Source organism: Hyperolius riggenbachi, chromosome 6 (assembly GCF_040937935.1).
Source record: "Hyperolius riggenbachi isolate aHypRig1 chromosome 6, aHypRig1.pri, whole genome shotgun sequence".
Classification (NCBI taxonomy): Eukaryota; Metazoa; Chordata; class Amphibia; order Anura; family Hyperoliidae; genus Hyperolius; species Hyperolius riggenbachi.
Window position 1 is genome coordinate 267,372,184 of NC_090651.1, and position 15,197 is coordinate 267,387,380.

At 44.4% G+C, this 15,197-nt stretch overlaps 1 protein-coding gene across 1 annotated transcript in view; it reads right to left on the reverse strand.

Moving 5' to 3' along the window:
* The window catches only part of ZW10 (zw10 kinetochore protein), a 57,262-nt gene that overhangs the window by 9,579 nt on the left and 32,486 nt on the right, over positions 1-15,197 (reverse strand). Inside the window, exons 11-14 of the mRNA XM_068240787.1 lie at positions 13,320-13,391; positions 5,389-5,558; positions 5,157-5,287; positions 2,748-2,879 (exon numbers count right to left, since the gene is read on the reverse strand). Coding sequence (XP_068096888.1) covers positions 2,748-2,879; positions 5,157-5,287; positions 5,389-5,558; positions 13,320-13,391 — 505 coding nt within the window. The remainder of the gene's footprint in view (positions 1-2,747; positions 2,880-5,156; positions 5,288-5,388; positions 5,559-13,319; positions 13,392-15,197) is intronic.

The following is a 15,197-nucleotide window of genomic DNA, read 5'->3' on the forward strand; positions in this document are numbered from 1 at the left end:
GGACATCCCCCTAATGGAGAAAAAAGGGGGTAAGTCTGATCGCCCAGCCTCCTTGCTGATCTGTGCTGTGGGCTGTAGAACCCACGCTGCACAGATCAGCGAAATCACCCCTGGTCCTTAAGTGGTTAAGGTCATGGAGTGGCCTAGTCAGTCTCCGGACCTTAATCCAATAGAAAACTTATGGAGGGAGCTCAAGCTCAGAGTTGCACAGAGACAGCCTCGAAACATTAGAGATTTAGAGATGATCTGCAAAGAGGAGTGGACCAACATTCCTCCTAAAATGTGTGCAAACTTGGTCATCAATTACAAGAAACGTTTGACCTCTGTGCTTGCAAACAAGGGTTTTTCCACTAAGTATTAAGTCTTTTATTGTTAGAGGGTTCAAAAACGTATTTCACTCAATGAAATGCAAATCAGTTGCTATCTTTTATTTAAGGTTATTTTTTTCGATTTTCCTTTTGATGTGCTATCTGCCACTGTTAAAATAAACCTACCATTGAAATGATACTGTTCTGAGAGACTTCATTTCTTTGTCATTGGACAAACTTACAAAATCAGTGAGGGGTCAAATAATTATTTCCTCCACTGTATATCCTTTAAATCAGTGGTTCCCAACCTTTTCCGGCCCGGGGAACACTGCCTGACCAAATTTTTCTCCGGGGAACAGCGCGGGGGGGGGGGGGGGGGGGGGGGGGTTGGGGCGGCGACGGGCGGAGTTGCGGCTGCATAGCTAGCATAGTTGCCCCAGTGTAGGTAGTTTAGTTGCCTCAGTATAGCCAGTATAGTGCCCCAGTATAGCCAGAATAGTGCCCCAGTATAGCCAGCATAGTGCCCCAGTATAGCCAGCATAGTGCCCCAGTATAGCCAGCATAGTGCCCCAGTATAGCCAGCATAGTGCCCCAGTATAGCTAGTATAGTGCCCCAGTAGAGCCAGAATAGTGCCCCAGTATAGCCAGCATAGTGCCCCAGTATAGCCAGTATAGTGCCCCAGTATAGCCAGAATAGTGCCCCAGTATAGCCAGCATAGTGCCCCAGTATAGCCAGCATAGTGCCCCAGTATAGCCAGCATAGTGCCCCAGTATAGCCAGCATAGTGCCCCAGTATAGCCAGCATAGTGCCCCAGTATAGCCAGCATAGTGCCCCAGTATAGCTAGTATAGTGCCCCAGTATAGCCAGAATAGTGCCCCAGTATAGCCAGCATAGTGCCCCAGTATAGCCAGTATAGTGCCCCAGTATAGCCAGTATAGTGCCCCAGTATAGCCAGAATAGTGCCCCAGTATAGCCAGCATAGTGCCCCAGTATAGCTAGTATAGTGCCCCAGTATAGCCAGAATAGTGCCCCAGTATAGCCAGCATAGTGCCCCAGTATAGCCCCCCAGTATAGCTAGTATAGTGCCCCAGTATAGCCCCCCAGTATAGCCAGTATAGTGCCCCAGTAGAGTGCCCAAGTATAGCTAGTATAGTGCCCCAGTATAGCCAGAATAGTACCCCAGTATAGTGCCCCAGTATAGCCAGAATAGTGCCCCAGTATAGCCAGCATAGTACCCCAGTATAGCCCCCCAGTATAGCTAGTATAGTGCCCCAGTATAGCCCCCCAGTATAGCCAGTATAGTGCCCCAGTAGAGTGCCCAAGTATAGCTAGTATAGTGCCCCAGTATAGCCAGAATAGTGCCCCAGTATAGCCAGCATAGTGCCCCAGTATAGCTAGTATAGTGCCCCAGTATAGCCAGAATAGTGCCCCAGTATAGCCAGCATAGTGCCCCAGTATAGCCCCCCAGTATAGCTAGTATAGTGCCCCAGTATAGCCCCCCAGTATAGCCAGTATAGTGCCCCAGTAGAGTGCCCAAGTATAGCTAGTATAGTGCCCCAGTATAGCCAGAATAGTACCCCAGTATAGTGCCCCAGTATAGCCAGAATAGTGCCCCAGTATAGCCAGCATAGTACCCCAGTATAGCCCCCCAGTATAGCTAGTATAGTGCCCCAGTATAGCCAGTATAGTGCCCCAGTATAGTGCCCAAGTATAGCTAGTATAGTGCCCCAGTATAGCCAGAATAGTACCCCAGTATAGTGCCCCAGTATAGCTAGTATAGTGCCCCAGTATAGCCAGAATAGTGCCCCAGTATAGCTAGTATAGTGCCCCAGGATAGCCAGTATAGTGCCTCCCGCCCGTCCCCACGGCCAACGCTGTTATTACCTTAACAGCTGCCGCTCTCCCCTCTCCAGCGCGTGTATATTCTAGCAGCGTATCTCCGGCTGCTCTGTCTGTGTGATGCGGAAGGAAGCATCCGGGCAGCGGCTTCCTGTAACGGCGATATGTATCGCCGTTACTATGGGAACCGAGCCCTCCCTCCTTCCGCATCACACAGACAGAGCAGCCGGAGATACGCTGCTAGAATATACAGGCGCCGGAGAGGGGAGAGCGGCCGCTGCTATGCTAATAACAGCGGCGGCACGGGCGGGAGGGGGAGAAGAGGACGGCACACCAGGCAACGTTCCGCGGCACACTAGTGTGCCGCGGAACACTGGTTGAAAAACACTGCTTTAAATTACTCTTTATTAATCATGATTCCCTTCCTTCTTATAATGTTCTGGGAATCTAGAAGCAAAGATTAGGGGTACCTTACCATCTACTATTAACATATGGTCATAAGGACAGCTAGGCTTTTCTTTTTAATACAATATTGCAGCAAATAACCAAATTAATAATTATAAGACAAGATCAAGCAATCCATTCTTTTGATAGCCAACCTCCAAAGCAGTAATTTTGCTGATCATCTCAGTGATGGCCGTGTTAAGCAAGGTGCCCATGGCTTTGCAGTATATGGCTTCAGGAAGTACATCTTGCCACACCTTTCCCAAGCGACTCAGCTGATGGATTACCTGTGGAGAACAGAAGTGCAGATGGTTTCTAACATAGCTGATTAGGGATTCGAGGTGGCACACGGCCGCGCATGCGCAGTTGTCCACAACAGGTCGGCCAGTTTTCAGAGCGGCGCTGCAGCTTAATGGAAAAGAGTGGAATTCACTATGAAGGCACAGAAAGACTGCAAGGGGCTAAGCCTCAGGTCAGTTACACTGACAACTTTTTTCACCTTAATTTACCTTTAAAGAGGGACTGTAGTGAAAATGACGGTGTTTGTTTTTTACAATATTACATTTACAAATGACTTAGTCAATGTTTGCACATTGTAAAATCTTTCCTCACTTTCTGAAATGTATCACAGGTGGCAACATCTCTAGTCCTGTTAGGTGATCTCTGCAAAATGTTTGTTTACTGAGGAGTTCCAAAGAAAGTATAGAATATACCTGATCTCACATCTGCCTAGGCTAAATATCACTGGGAGAGCGGGGCTACAGTCAAATATATAGCATTATATAGATATAAGAAGTGTTTCTGATGCTGAAACCAGGAAAAAAACAAAAAACAAAAGGGCTATCCTGAATATTCTACCTTATAACACTACAGTGCCTCTTTAACAGGACAACTGTAGTGAGATGTATGTGAAAGCTGCCATATTTATTTTCTTTTAAAGTGGATCCGAGATAAACTTTTACTCATTGCATAATTGTGTTCCTTTCATATAGTTTATAGGGCATTCCTCAAGCCAAATGCTTTTTTTTTTTTTAATACTCTAATTCCCTATACAGGCTAAACAAGCCTGGCCCACAGCTCAAAGTGCCTTGGCACTCCATGTAGCAAGGGCTTATGAGAGCTCAGTCTGGGCAGGAGGAGGAGGTTACTAGCCAGAGATTTCAGAGGCAGAGGGGAGGAGGAAATAGGAGAGGGGAGTGAGCTGAGGGCTGGAGATGCAGTTGCAGCTTGCCTGTGACAAACAAAACATGGCCGCTGTCATTGTATCACAGGAATAAAACATGAAACTGTTGAAGCTGTTTGCAGCTAGATTTGCTGTGTAAACTATCTAAACTTTAGATAAGATATATAGACAAGTTACTTGTCATAGTTTGTTTTTCATCTCGGATCCACTTTAAAGAGGATCTGTAACATCAAAAGATCCCCTGGGGGGTACTCACCTCGGGTGGGGGAAGCCTCCGGATCCTAATGAGGCTTCCCACGCCGTCCTTTGTCCCACGGGGGTCTCGCTGCAGCCCTCCGTACAAGATGACGTCATTATTTACCTTCCCGGCTTCTGCGCAGGCGCTCTGACGGCTGTCGGCTCCGAACTACACGGAAATACCCGATCGCCGTCGGGTCTGCTCTACTGCGCAGGCGCAAGTTTCCGGCGCCTGCGCAGTAGAGCGGACCCGACTGAGATCGGGTATTTCCGTGTAGTTCGGAGCGGAAAGCAGCCACAGCGCCCCCGCTGGAGTCTGCAAAGGTAAATATTGAACTGACAGTCGGCTCTGTCGCCGGCTGTTCGGAGGGCTGTAGCGAGACCCCCGTGGGACAGAGGACGGCGTGGGAAGCCTCATTAGGATCCAGAGGCTTCCCCCACCCGAGGTGAGTACCCCCCAGGGGATCTTTTTGATGTTACAGAGTCTCTTTAAGCAATACCAGTTGCCTTCTGGTCTATTTGGCTGAAATCACACCAGAAACAAGCATGCAGCTAATCTTGTCAGACTTGACAATGTCAGAAACACCTGATAGGCATATTCTTGTTCAGGGTCTATGGCTAAAAGTATTAGAAGCAGAGAATCAACAGGACTGCCCAGCAACTGGTATTGCTTAAAGGCAATAAATATAGCAGATTCCATATCCTTCTTGCTTCAGTTTACCTTTAACTCCCTGTGTATGTATAGCTCTTGTACAGTTTTGTGGTTGCATACTAACCAATTAACCACTCCCTGACCGCCTAACACCAGATGGCTGCGGGAGAGCGGCCCCCCCCCCCCCCGCCGCTATATGACATCATCTTGCGAGGAGTGAGAAGGATTAAAAAGCAGCAGCAGCAATCAAATACAAGCAAAGCAAAGATGTATTAGTGGGAAGAAAAGGGGGTAAAATTCATTTGAATGCTAAGTTGTGACCGAGCAAAGTTTGAAGCGTGGAATTGTAAAACATGGCCGGGTCACTAGGGGTGTATAAACCTCTGGTCCTCAAGTGGTTAAAGTGCTTCTCTCTAAAACTCCAACTTGTCTTTTTTTTTTTTTTTTTCCTTAGTCTAAAATGAAATCACATATACAGATATTCATTCTCACCTGCCTTATTGCTTTATGGGCTGCAGTGTAATTTGCTTCATCTTCCATGCTGCTGAATGACTTTGCATTTGATAACCGCTCGAGCAGCTCTTCTTTCTGTGTACGCATCTGTGCTAGAAAAGCCTCTGTGCCTTTAATAAAAGAAAGGAGAGTTCAAACTCGCATATAAACCATAACCTGCCAATGACGTCTTGAGTCTCCCTCATCCCCACATGATGAGATGTGTTCACACCTAGGCGCCTGAATCCTGGAACCATGTCAACAAATGTAGCAGCTCCATCACTGAGAGGGGCAGGAAGATGGTACCGGAACTGGTGACCGAGCGTTAGCAGGTGGTGCGCTATGTACATACAGTTGTTGTGGTGAATGGCAGACAGCTGCGGAAGCTTCTGAAGGTTCTGTCTGTAGGTCAATAACAAATTACAAATTACAATATTAGTAACAAAATAAGGGAATAATGTTAATCAGAAAAACATACACTTATCTATTAACATTATAATCAAAGAAATGAGCTCAGAAATTCAGCTCATTACAAAATGCCAATTTTACAGATTTTTGTTGTCACAAATTTGTGTTGACTTCTGCATTAAATTGCTTTTGCACTAAAAACAAGGTGTGCTAACCTACTTTGGACTTCTGTTGATCTGGTTAGACGACTCTGCTTATCAACCTGGTTATGAGCACACCCCTAACTTACTACCTGACTTCTGGAAATCTAGGGCTTAAAGAGACACTGAAGTCTCGTTTTTTACCAGCTTTTTCCTTATAATCCTGTTCAGCATGAATGCCCCACTAGATTCGCCACATCCCCGAGGCAGATGAATGATCTATTGCTTAGTAATAGACCAGCAAAGTTCTACGACTTTTCTGGTCGCAGATTGTGCTGTATGTCAGCAATAGATCATTCATCTGCCGCGGGGATGTGGCGAATTTAGTGGGGCAATCATGCTGAACAGGATTATAAGGACAAAGATGGTAAAAAATCAGACTTCAGAGTCTCTTTAAACAGGTAACAATTTTTCATATTGCTTTTTTGGGGTTTTTTTTGTCATGCATAAAAAATGATGTTCATTTACAGGGGAATGTATCTAATTAACTTTAATTAGATGTGATTTTTTGCACAAAACTGCATTTTTTTTCTACTTGTCCAATGACTCACAAACACGATTTGCACATCGCAGATGGAAACCACTGCCATGCGCTAAAAAAAGCAGACAAATCAGGAAAAACATGCCAAATGAGATGCCTTTGAAATTCATCCAGATATGTAACAAGCGTGAAATTGCAAAGCCGCATAACACACGCAAATTTGGTTAAAGGGAACCTAAACTGAGAAGGATATGGATTTTTCTTTTTGAAATAATACCAGTTGACTGACTCTCCTGCTGATCCTGAACAATGCTTTCAGCCACAGTCCCTGAACAAGCATGCAGATCAGGTGCTCTGACTGAAGTCAGACTGGATTAGCTGCATGCTTGTTTCAGGTGTGTGATTCAGCCACAATTGCAGCCAAAGAGATCAGCAGGACAACCAGGCAATTGGTATTGTTTAAAAGGAAACATCCATATCCCTCTCAGTTTAGGTTCCCTTTAAGGGTGAACAGGGCCTTAGGCCTTGTTCACATTAGGCAAGGCTTATGGTCGTACGCTCGGGACGCAAGCGGACCCAATCGCACGCCATAAGCGTTGCCGTGCATGGCAATGCTGATCGCATTAATTACAGTGTATGGGATCAGTGATGCACTTTGCCAATTATGTGTGCAGCAGTGCAACAGCAACATCGCATTGCTGCACAGCGCACATGGTATGAAAGTCAGAAGTGCTCGCTATACACTTCAGGTGTTCTTGCTGATCACATACCATACGCGCTGCCGAAATGCGCACGGTAGTGCTTACAAAGTGAAAAAACCCTTACTGGAAATGTTCAGCTGTATTTGTTTACTGCACAATGGGAACACACTAGTTACTGTACACAAGGCTTGCAGCCAAACACTATCCTTGCTATTTTTTGTCACCATTTATTGGTTTAGTAGGACATGAAGTAGGAAATCAGGGAGCTGACCAGACCACTTCTCAATATGCTGACTGGCTGTAATTCTGTAGATGTTTGTACTTAAGAAAAGTCAAAATGCCTACCCTGCAGATCAACATTAAGGCATTGAAAAAATAATTTATTTTACAAGTCAGTAGCGGCAGCTTCCACATTCCTCATTAAAGGTTTATGTTAATACATGGCACAAACAGCAAGCCCCATCGGTCAGCAAAAACTGGTTACAGGTTCTAAAAACCAAAACAGGGATGCATATAAAAAAACTTATGAAAATACGGAGGATGGAGGACTGGAAGCTGAAGGATTAAGATACCAATAAATAAATGTATACCTGACTATTTAGCGGTGAGCAATAGAAATATTCTACTGAAGTGGAAAATTCAACTGACCCCGGAAAGGAATTACTGTAATCAAAGCCTCTAGCAGTCAGATCCTCACCAGCAACTGCTAGCTTTGATTGGCTCAGTTCCTGTCACTTCTTGGGTCACTGGAATTTTGCATTTTAGAATAACACATCACTATTCTAGTCCATCAGGTTATAAGCAATACTTTTCAGCAAAGGTTTCAGACCAAAATCAAGTGCAATAATTGAAACATTAAAAAAAAAGGGGGGGGGGGGGCAAAGACATCTCTGCCAATGAGAATTTTAATTAAAAAAACAAACAAAAACAAAAAAAACACGTGACAACTGAACTTAGTACCAGTATTTCTGAATAGGTGCCATAAGCTGACAACCTTAAGCAAGTGACATCAAAAAGAGCCAAGACTGTCATATAGCCCCTGAGCCACTAATTGGATACCAATTACTGCAATGGAAAACAGCAATAAACAGATTTTCTAGCACTGCAAGCAAATAAAAATCAGAGAGCTGCTGAAAAGAAAATCTACTACCTGCCAGAATGTTTGCTGAGGTAACGATGTTCCTGCTCACCTGAATCATTTTATTCCCCATACGATTTTGAAAGGCAATACATTTTAGAGCACACCCCCCCCCCCATTTTTAAAATAAGAATACAAAGTTAAAGGGATACAGTTTATAGCAACTAAAGATTATCCAGAATGTTGAAAAATGTAATTGGCAAGCTTGTTCATCTTTCTTAATCCTAAACACCACAATATTCATCTCTGCTCTATCCCCAATGCAAAACAATAAACACAGGCAGTAGAAAGAAATGATATGGAGCACCAACTCTTGCTATTCAGGTTGATTGCGTATACATAGGCTTACAGGTATACCAGTAGGTTAGGGTGGAGGTACCGGCCTGACAGCCGTTTCACGGCAACTGCCGCCTGCGCAGTACAGCCCAGCGGACGTCCGATGACGTCAGAGCGCCCGCGTGGGACGCAGAAGAGCCCGACCTGGCAGCCGGCCTGGCCAGGTCGGGTCGGCCACCGAAGACGACCGGGAGCCTCTGGAGCAGCGGCGAGGGCACCTCCTGCCTGCCACGGGCTGGAGGAAGCCCCAGGTGAGTGGATATGGATTTTTATTTTTTTCAAGGTGTCCCTGAACCTTCCCTTTAAAGTGATCTCAGCAGCTCCTGGTTTCAAACAGGGCTGTGGAGTCAGAGCCGGAGTCATGGAGTCGGAGCAATTTTGGGTACCTGGAGTCGGGGAAAAATGCACCGACCCCAACTGTGACTCCTAATAAATTTAAACTGTAATTAAAATAGAAAATATGATAAAATGTTCTATTTCTCAGATAATAATCATCATAAATAATTTATACATACAGTAATAGCTGTGCTTAGTCCACAAAAATGAAATAAACCAATCAAAATTAGTTACTTGTGATGCTTCAATAAAGCAGCCCCCGTAATTTTAATGTTAGATATACATATCTGATTGGGACTGTACAGTATATATGATGTGTACACAGGAATCTCTTATATATACTAAATAACATCTATGCTGTAAGAATAAAGCCTGATGTGTAGCCGTGTCACTAATACAGATGGTCAATGAGATGGAAATAATTCTGCGTTGATGCTGATTTATGCAAATGTACTCTTTGCTCATGAAATCAAATAATTTGATATGTTGCTAAAATTTAGTTTGGAGACTACAAATTAAAGGGTACCTGAGACTGATGAAAAGAAAAGTTTTATACATACCTGGGGCTTCCTCCAGCCCCCTCCAGGCTAATCAGCCCCTCGCTGTCCTCCTCCGTCACCTGGATCTTCTGCTAGGAGTCCCGATAATTCAGCCAGTCAGCGCAGTCCGGCCACATGCCGCTCCTTCAGCCAGGAGCATTCTGCATTCGGCAGAGGGGTGTCTGCATTTGTCGGTGGAGTTTGTGCATGCGAACTACGCCAGACTGGCTCAAGTACCTGGACTCATAGCAGAAGATCCAGGTGGCGAGGAGGACAGCGAGGGACTGATTAGCCTGAAGGGGGCTGGAGGAAGCCCCAGGTATGTATAACACTTTAATTTCATCTGTCTCAGGTTTACTTTGTTACACAGTAGTACTATACTCTACATATGCACTCTCCACAGAGCTGCAGGGAATCCACTGAGAATGTTGTGCACATTGAACACAGAGGTGTTGTCTATCACCCATAAACCTTGTTCAGATTGTGCATGAAGAATGTGTAATAGAGGAAGAATCGCCTCATTCCTTTGCAGAGTACCTGTACATCACTCTTACATGTACCCACAGTTACATTGCCTAGGGCCTGATAGATGTTCTTTGTTCCGGTCTGTAGCTTTTACAAGTACTCTTACCAAGGACTAGTTTTAGTCTGACTAAAGGGAAAAATGGCAGTCTATGTATCCTTCTCACTTCAGTTGTCTTTTAAAATTCCAAAGTGTTGGCAGTAAAGAGACGGATATCATGTTACATAGTTTCAATCAACAAGATTTTAATATGCAAATTAGAGGAGTCGGAGTTGAGGTTGGTGTTTTTTTGTACCGACTCCACAGCCCTGCTTTCAAATAACAGAAAGGGCTGCCATGTTTGAGAAATTAACCCCAGCCCCCCCCCCCCCCCCTCCCCAGCTTCCTTTTCACTGCCATTATCCAGGGTTTGTGTGAAATTCATTGAGTGGGACTAATGTTATCTGTTTGAAGCACACTCTTCCCACTCACCCCCTTCCTTATGCTTAATGTGGTTGTTTGATCTAAGCTTGTGGACAAATAAATTAGGTGAGTCCTTATCCGCCAACCATCTTCTGTTGCTTGCAACTGACTTGCTGGACAGAGGAAGCACAGGAAGTAGAAGGAATCTACTTAACCTTTAAATGTAAAAAGATGAGGTAATATGACCTTTTTTTAATAAATGAACCACATTTTTAATTTGCTGAGGGCCCTTTCACACCAGAGGGCTTATTCGGCGTTTTAACGCCACGGCCGAAGTTGGCGTTTTCCTAGGTAAAAGGAAAGTCCATAGACTTTCATTTTAACATTCACACTTAACGCCGCGTTTTGGAGCGTTGCGTTTCAACGCTCCCAGGCGCTTTTTCTGGGCCTACCGCTGCGTTTCTCATTACAATTGATACTAATGTATGGGCGTTAAAACGCCTTAAAAACGCCTTGAAAACGCAGCGTTTTGCCTTTTCTCTGCTGCCTGTAGTGTGAAAGAGCCCTAAGCAGCCTGACATGGTCACATCCCTGCTCCATTATACCTATAAATAAGTGCCCAGCTGTAATAGATTGCGTAAAAGCCGCCGTGCGAACTGGCAGCGAGGCGGCTGGTTCCGCGTCCAGCTCGGCGGTTTGCACGCGGCAGCGTACGTCTGATGTGGCTGGGCCTGTTAGTGCACACAGATTGAGGAATACGCGCGCTGAGAGGCAGAACCTTTATGACAAACGAGGAGGGATCAGCTGACCAGGTTGGTCAGCTGATCTCAGAGAGAGTGGCTATTGGTTGATCAGCGATGGGTGGCGCCAGGAAGCGCCGCTCGATATATAGTTATTGCTGGTCAGTCTCAAGTTGTCTGCCGTTGCGAACACTTACGTGAAAGCACTCAGACCATAGTCAGATCCCACAGTGTGTTAGAACCAGGAGGACCTGGGAATTCACACTGAGCCAGATTACTATTGTGTTATACTTCAGACTAGTTCCAGGGTGTTGAGACCACGGACCTCACACCCAAGACTAGGCATTGTTTGATATCTGTTATGACCTATTGCATTCCTGACTATGCTTCTGCTTTCTGATTCGGTACCTACGCATATCTGATTACCTGTTGCCAACCCTGCCTGTCCCTAGTTACCGAATCAGCCTTCTGTCTCTGTACCTTATCTGCCCGTGTGTTGTCGACCTAGCCTGCCCGACCTTGCGAGCTATCCCTCTCCATTGAGAGATTAGTCTCCAGTCCTGCTTGTGACACCCACCTTCTAGGTGTCACTTAGCCACAGGGCCTTCCTGCTATTCAGCCTGGGGCTCCACCCCTTTTGGAAGTCTCAGGCTGTTGGAAGGTCTTCGCACTTCCCAGAGGGAGGTATTTCTCATACTGCCAAGGACCACCTGCTCCTCGGGTGGTCCCACTCAAAGTCATTACCGTTGCACCAAACACACTATATAGGTGTCCAGAGGTTAGTTATACTTGTATTATTGGTGATTCTGCAGATCATCAATGATAAAGGTATATATCTGTATTTTTGGTGATACTGCAGATCACCAATGATCAGATTCTCTCTGTGTGCTGACACCGATCGTTACACCAGCCAATCAACATACATGTGGAGGGTGGAGTGGCTTTAACGGCCATACTTCCACCTTGCAAATGGACCTAAACTCAGAACTTCCTCTATGCACTAAATGATAAGCCACAGCATAAAACCCTTTAAAGAAAAACATTTCTACATTACAACTTATTGAAATCCTAAAAAAATTTAAAAAAATTAAAAAACAAAAACAAAACTGAAGTGTTAATTTCTTGAACATTCCTGCGAGCATAGAGAGGGTTAGACTGTGTTCACACTACACGGAAAACGCAGCGTATGGGTAAATGATGCAGTAATCACATCTGCTCAGGACCTGAGCGAATGCTTGTGTCTTTCACACTAACCGCTGCGTTTGCATTACTACCCGGCCACCGGTACTTCCATCGCTTTTCTCCTCGCCTGCGCCGCCCCCACTTGTCCGCTGCTTGTTCGGAAACTAGGAAGCTTGGGGCTTCCTGTTGGTCATTAAGAAAAAACATGTGAATCCTACCTAACAAGGAGGGGAAAAAAAATGTGAATCCTACCTAACCGGGAGGATTATCATTGGTCCACATGATCCAATGAAAATCTCTGTTGCAGGAGGATAACCATTGGTTCTTTTACAAAAACAGGAAGCCCTAAGCTTTCTAGTCTCCAGGACGAGATGAGCCGGGGCGGCAAAGCCAAATTTCTATGGGACAGATATGCATTTTTCGTGTGGTGACAAGTCGAGTGGGAATGGACATTGTCAGTTTCTATAGACTTGCATTGCGTTGAATTCCCATTTGCTGTGCTGCTGCGAAAAAATGCAGAAGGTAGGCATTTTGCATTTTCAGTCCGGTGTTCACGTCATGCATCGATTAAGGCATATGTAATAATTGCCATCTGAAGCTCCCTGAGGAATGTGTACTCCCTCTGCTGAACAGACATTGCCCTGGCAACAACTGAGTCACTTCAGCAGAAAAAAGAAGGGAGCAAAGTGAAGACACATGACTCAGAGAGCCTAAGTCAGCAATGATTACATTTGCTGATGACCAGAGAAATGCAAGCTTTTACTGCTCTCTGCAGTGAACATAACTTTTTTTTTGTTTTACACACAGGGAATGTGTATTTATACTCTAAAAACTAACATTTCAAATGTTTTATGTAACTAAGAGTAGTTACTGAGATGTTAGTTTTTTTGGGTATAATCCATTTATACATTACTGCAACTCTGTGTATATGTGCATAGCTTTATAAGGCTTGACTATTTGCACGAGCTATGTTTCTGTGAATGTCCCACCTGTTTACTGTGCACATGAGAGTATAGTATTCAAATAGAAATAGGAATTACCACTTTAATGTGTACGGAAAGGAAAAGATAAAAGGAGTGATGAAAAAAAACAAAAACAGTATACTACACTCAATCCCTGCACAGATTTCATGCATACAGTCAAGCCATGCAGTACATGAAGATGCAGCAACACTCACTTGTGATACGTTGGGACAACATCATAGAACAGATGAAAAATGTTTCTGACAGTGTAGAATAGCTGGATGGAGCTGAAAAGAAGGGAAGGTGGTGGAAAAAAATAAATTACATACCTCTAAACATGAAAACAAACACATGCATAGGTGTCAGTTGTCAACATAACTCAACTGAGGTACCCAGCTTCAAAGTCAACCTGACCTGCATAGTTTTATGCTAGGTACACACACACAATACAATTTTCTGACAGATTTACTGTCAGATAGACTATTTCCAACAGTTCCAACCCGATTTCCAATTTTCCATAGAGGTGAATGGAAAATGGATCAGAAATCAGTTTGGGCCTGTTGGAAATAGTCGATCTGACAGTAAATCTGTCAGAAAATTGTATTGTGCGTACCTAGCATTCGATGCACTCATATTACTGCAAAATCTGTCAAAACAATGCAACACAGCTGGGATTTGATCCCACCCAACCATGTCTGTTCTCTGCTGTGAAACGGATTACAAATCTGGGAAAGTATATGGCGCTGTAAAAAATGTTGAATGATGACGACAGGCAAAGACTTCTAACATTTTGTTGTGCTGGAATCTGTAGAAATATGCGTGCTGCCATTTCTAACTCTGGGATATTATATGCATTTGCCACTTGGGCTGTGTAACTCAGGTGACTATGGTGCTTAGAAATATCACCACAACATGCCTCTGGAAAGTGAAACTTATTTCCATGAGAAGACTGATGCTGGAGTCTGTCACTCCCAGTGTTACTCAAAAGACAACACCTTCAGCTACTCGGGTGACATCTCTACAACATTATGCAAATATGTCAACTACATGATGTGTTCCTGTTGCAGTCAATTATGTGATATCCCTACTATCACTGCAGTCCCGCCCTAAACACAGCCAGTAAACCCCAAGTGGTGAGACTATATTCTTCTATTCCTATCCCCCTCTCTTCACCGTTGCCTGGTTGCTATCTCAACAAACAAACAAACACAGATTTATATCGCGCTTTTCCCCTGGCGGACTCAAAGCGCCAGAGCTGCAGCCACTAGTACGCGCTCTATAGGCAGTAGTGTTAGGGAGTCTTGCCCAAGGTCTCCTACTGAATAGATGCTGGCTTACTAAACAGGCAGAGCCAAGATTCAAACCCAGGTCTCCTGTGTCAGAGGCAGAGCCCTTAACCATTACACTATCCAGCCACCACAAGTGGTGACATGACCAAAATGCCAGTTGCTTCCCCTACTTCCTGGTTGTGACAGTGTGCTGCATGGTGCCACTATGGTCAAGTAACAATTAAAAAAAACTCTGCAGTCACCATGAAAACTTAAAGACACTATAAAGTGAAAAATAAACATTAACATTTTATCAATCTTCTAATCAGAGAAAGCTATACAGTAGTGACTTGCCTGCTGTTTCCATTAATAAAGCCCCCGAGTGTGCATGCCGATTTCTGGTGCGTTGCCCCACCCCTTTCAGTAAAATGCTGTGGTGCTTATGTGGCACTATCTCGGATAGAGAAAACGCCATGGCACTAGCCTGAAAGGGGGCGGGGCTCAGGGACTGCATCAGAGGCAACCGACCCGGCAAGTCAATATAAAAAACTTTTTCTGGATTAGAAGAACAGTAAACAATCTTTCACGTTATGGTCTCAACTAAATGTAAGCCTTTCCACTGTTTCTATAGGCCAAAGCAACAAAGAATCTGCTTTTAGATTACTAAATGCAGCATTTGCTTGGATTTGCTGTTCTACAAATTCTTCATTACATTATGACCATGTTGTGCTCGAGTTCTATAGTTCACTTATACAATGACATAAAAAATGAGTTTTAAAGCAGACCTGAACTCAGAACATCCTCTGCTCTAAAAGATAAGCAAGA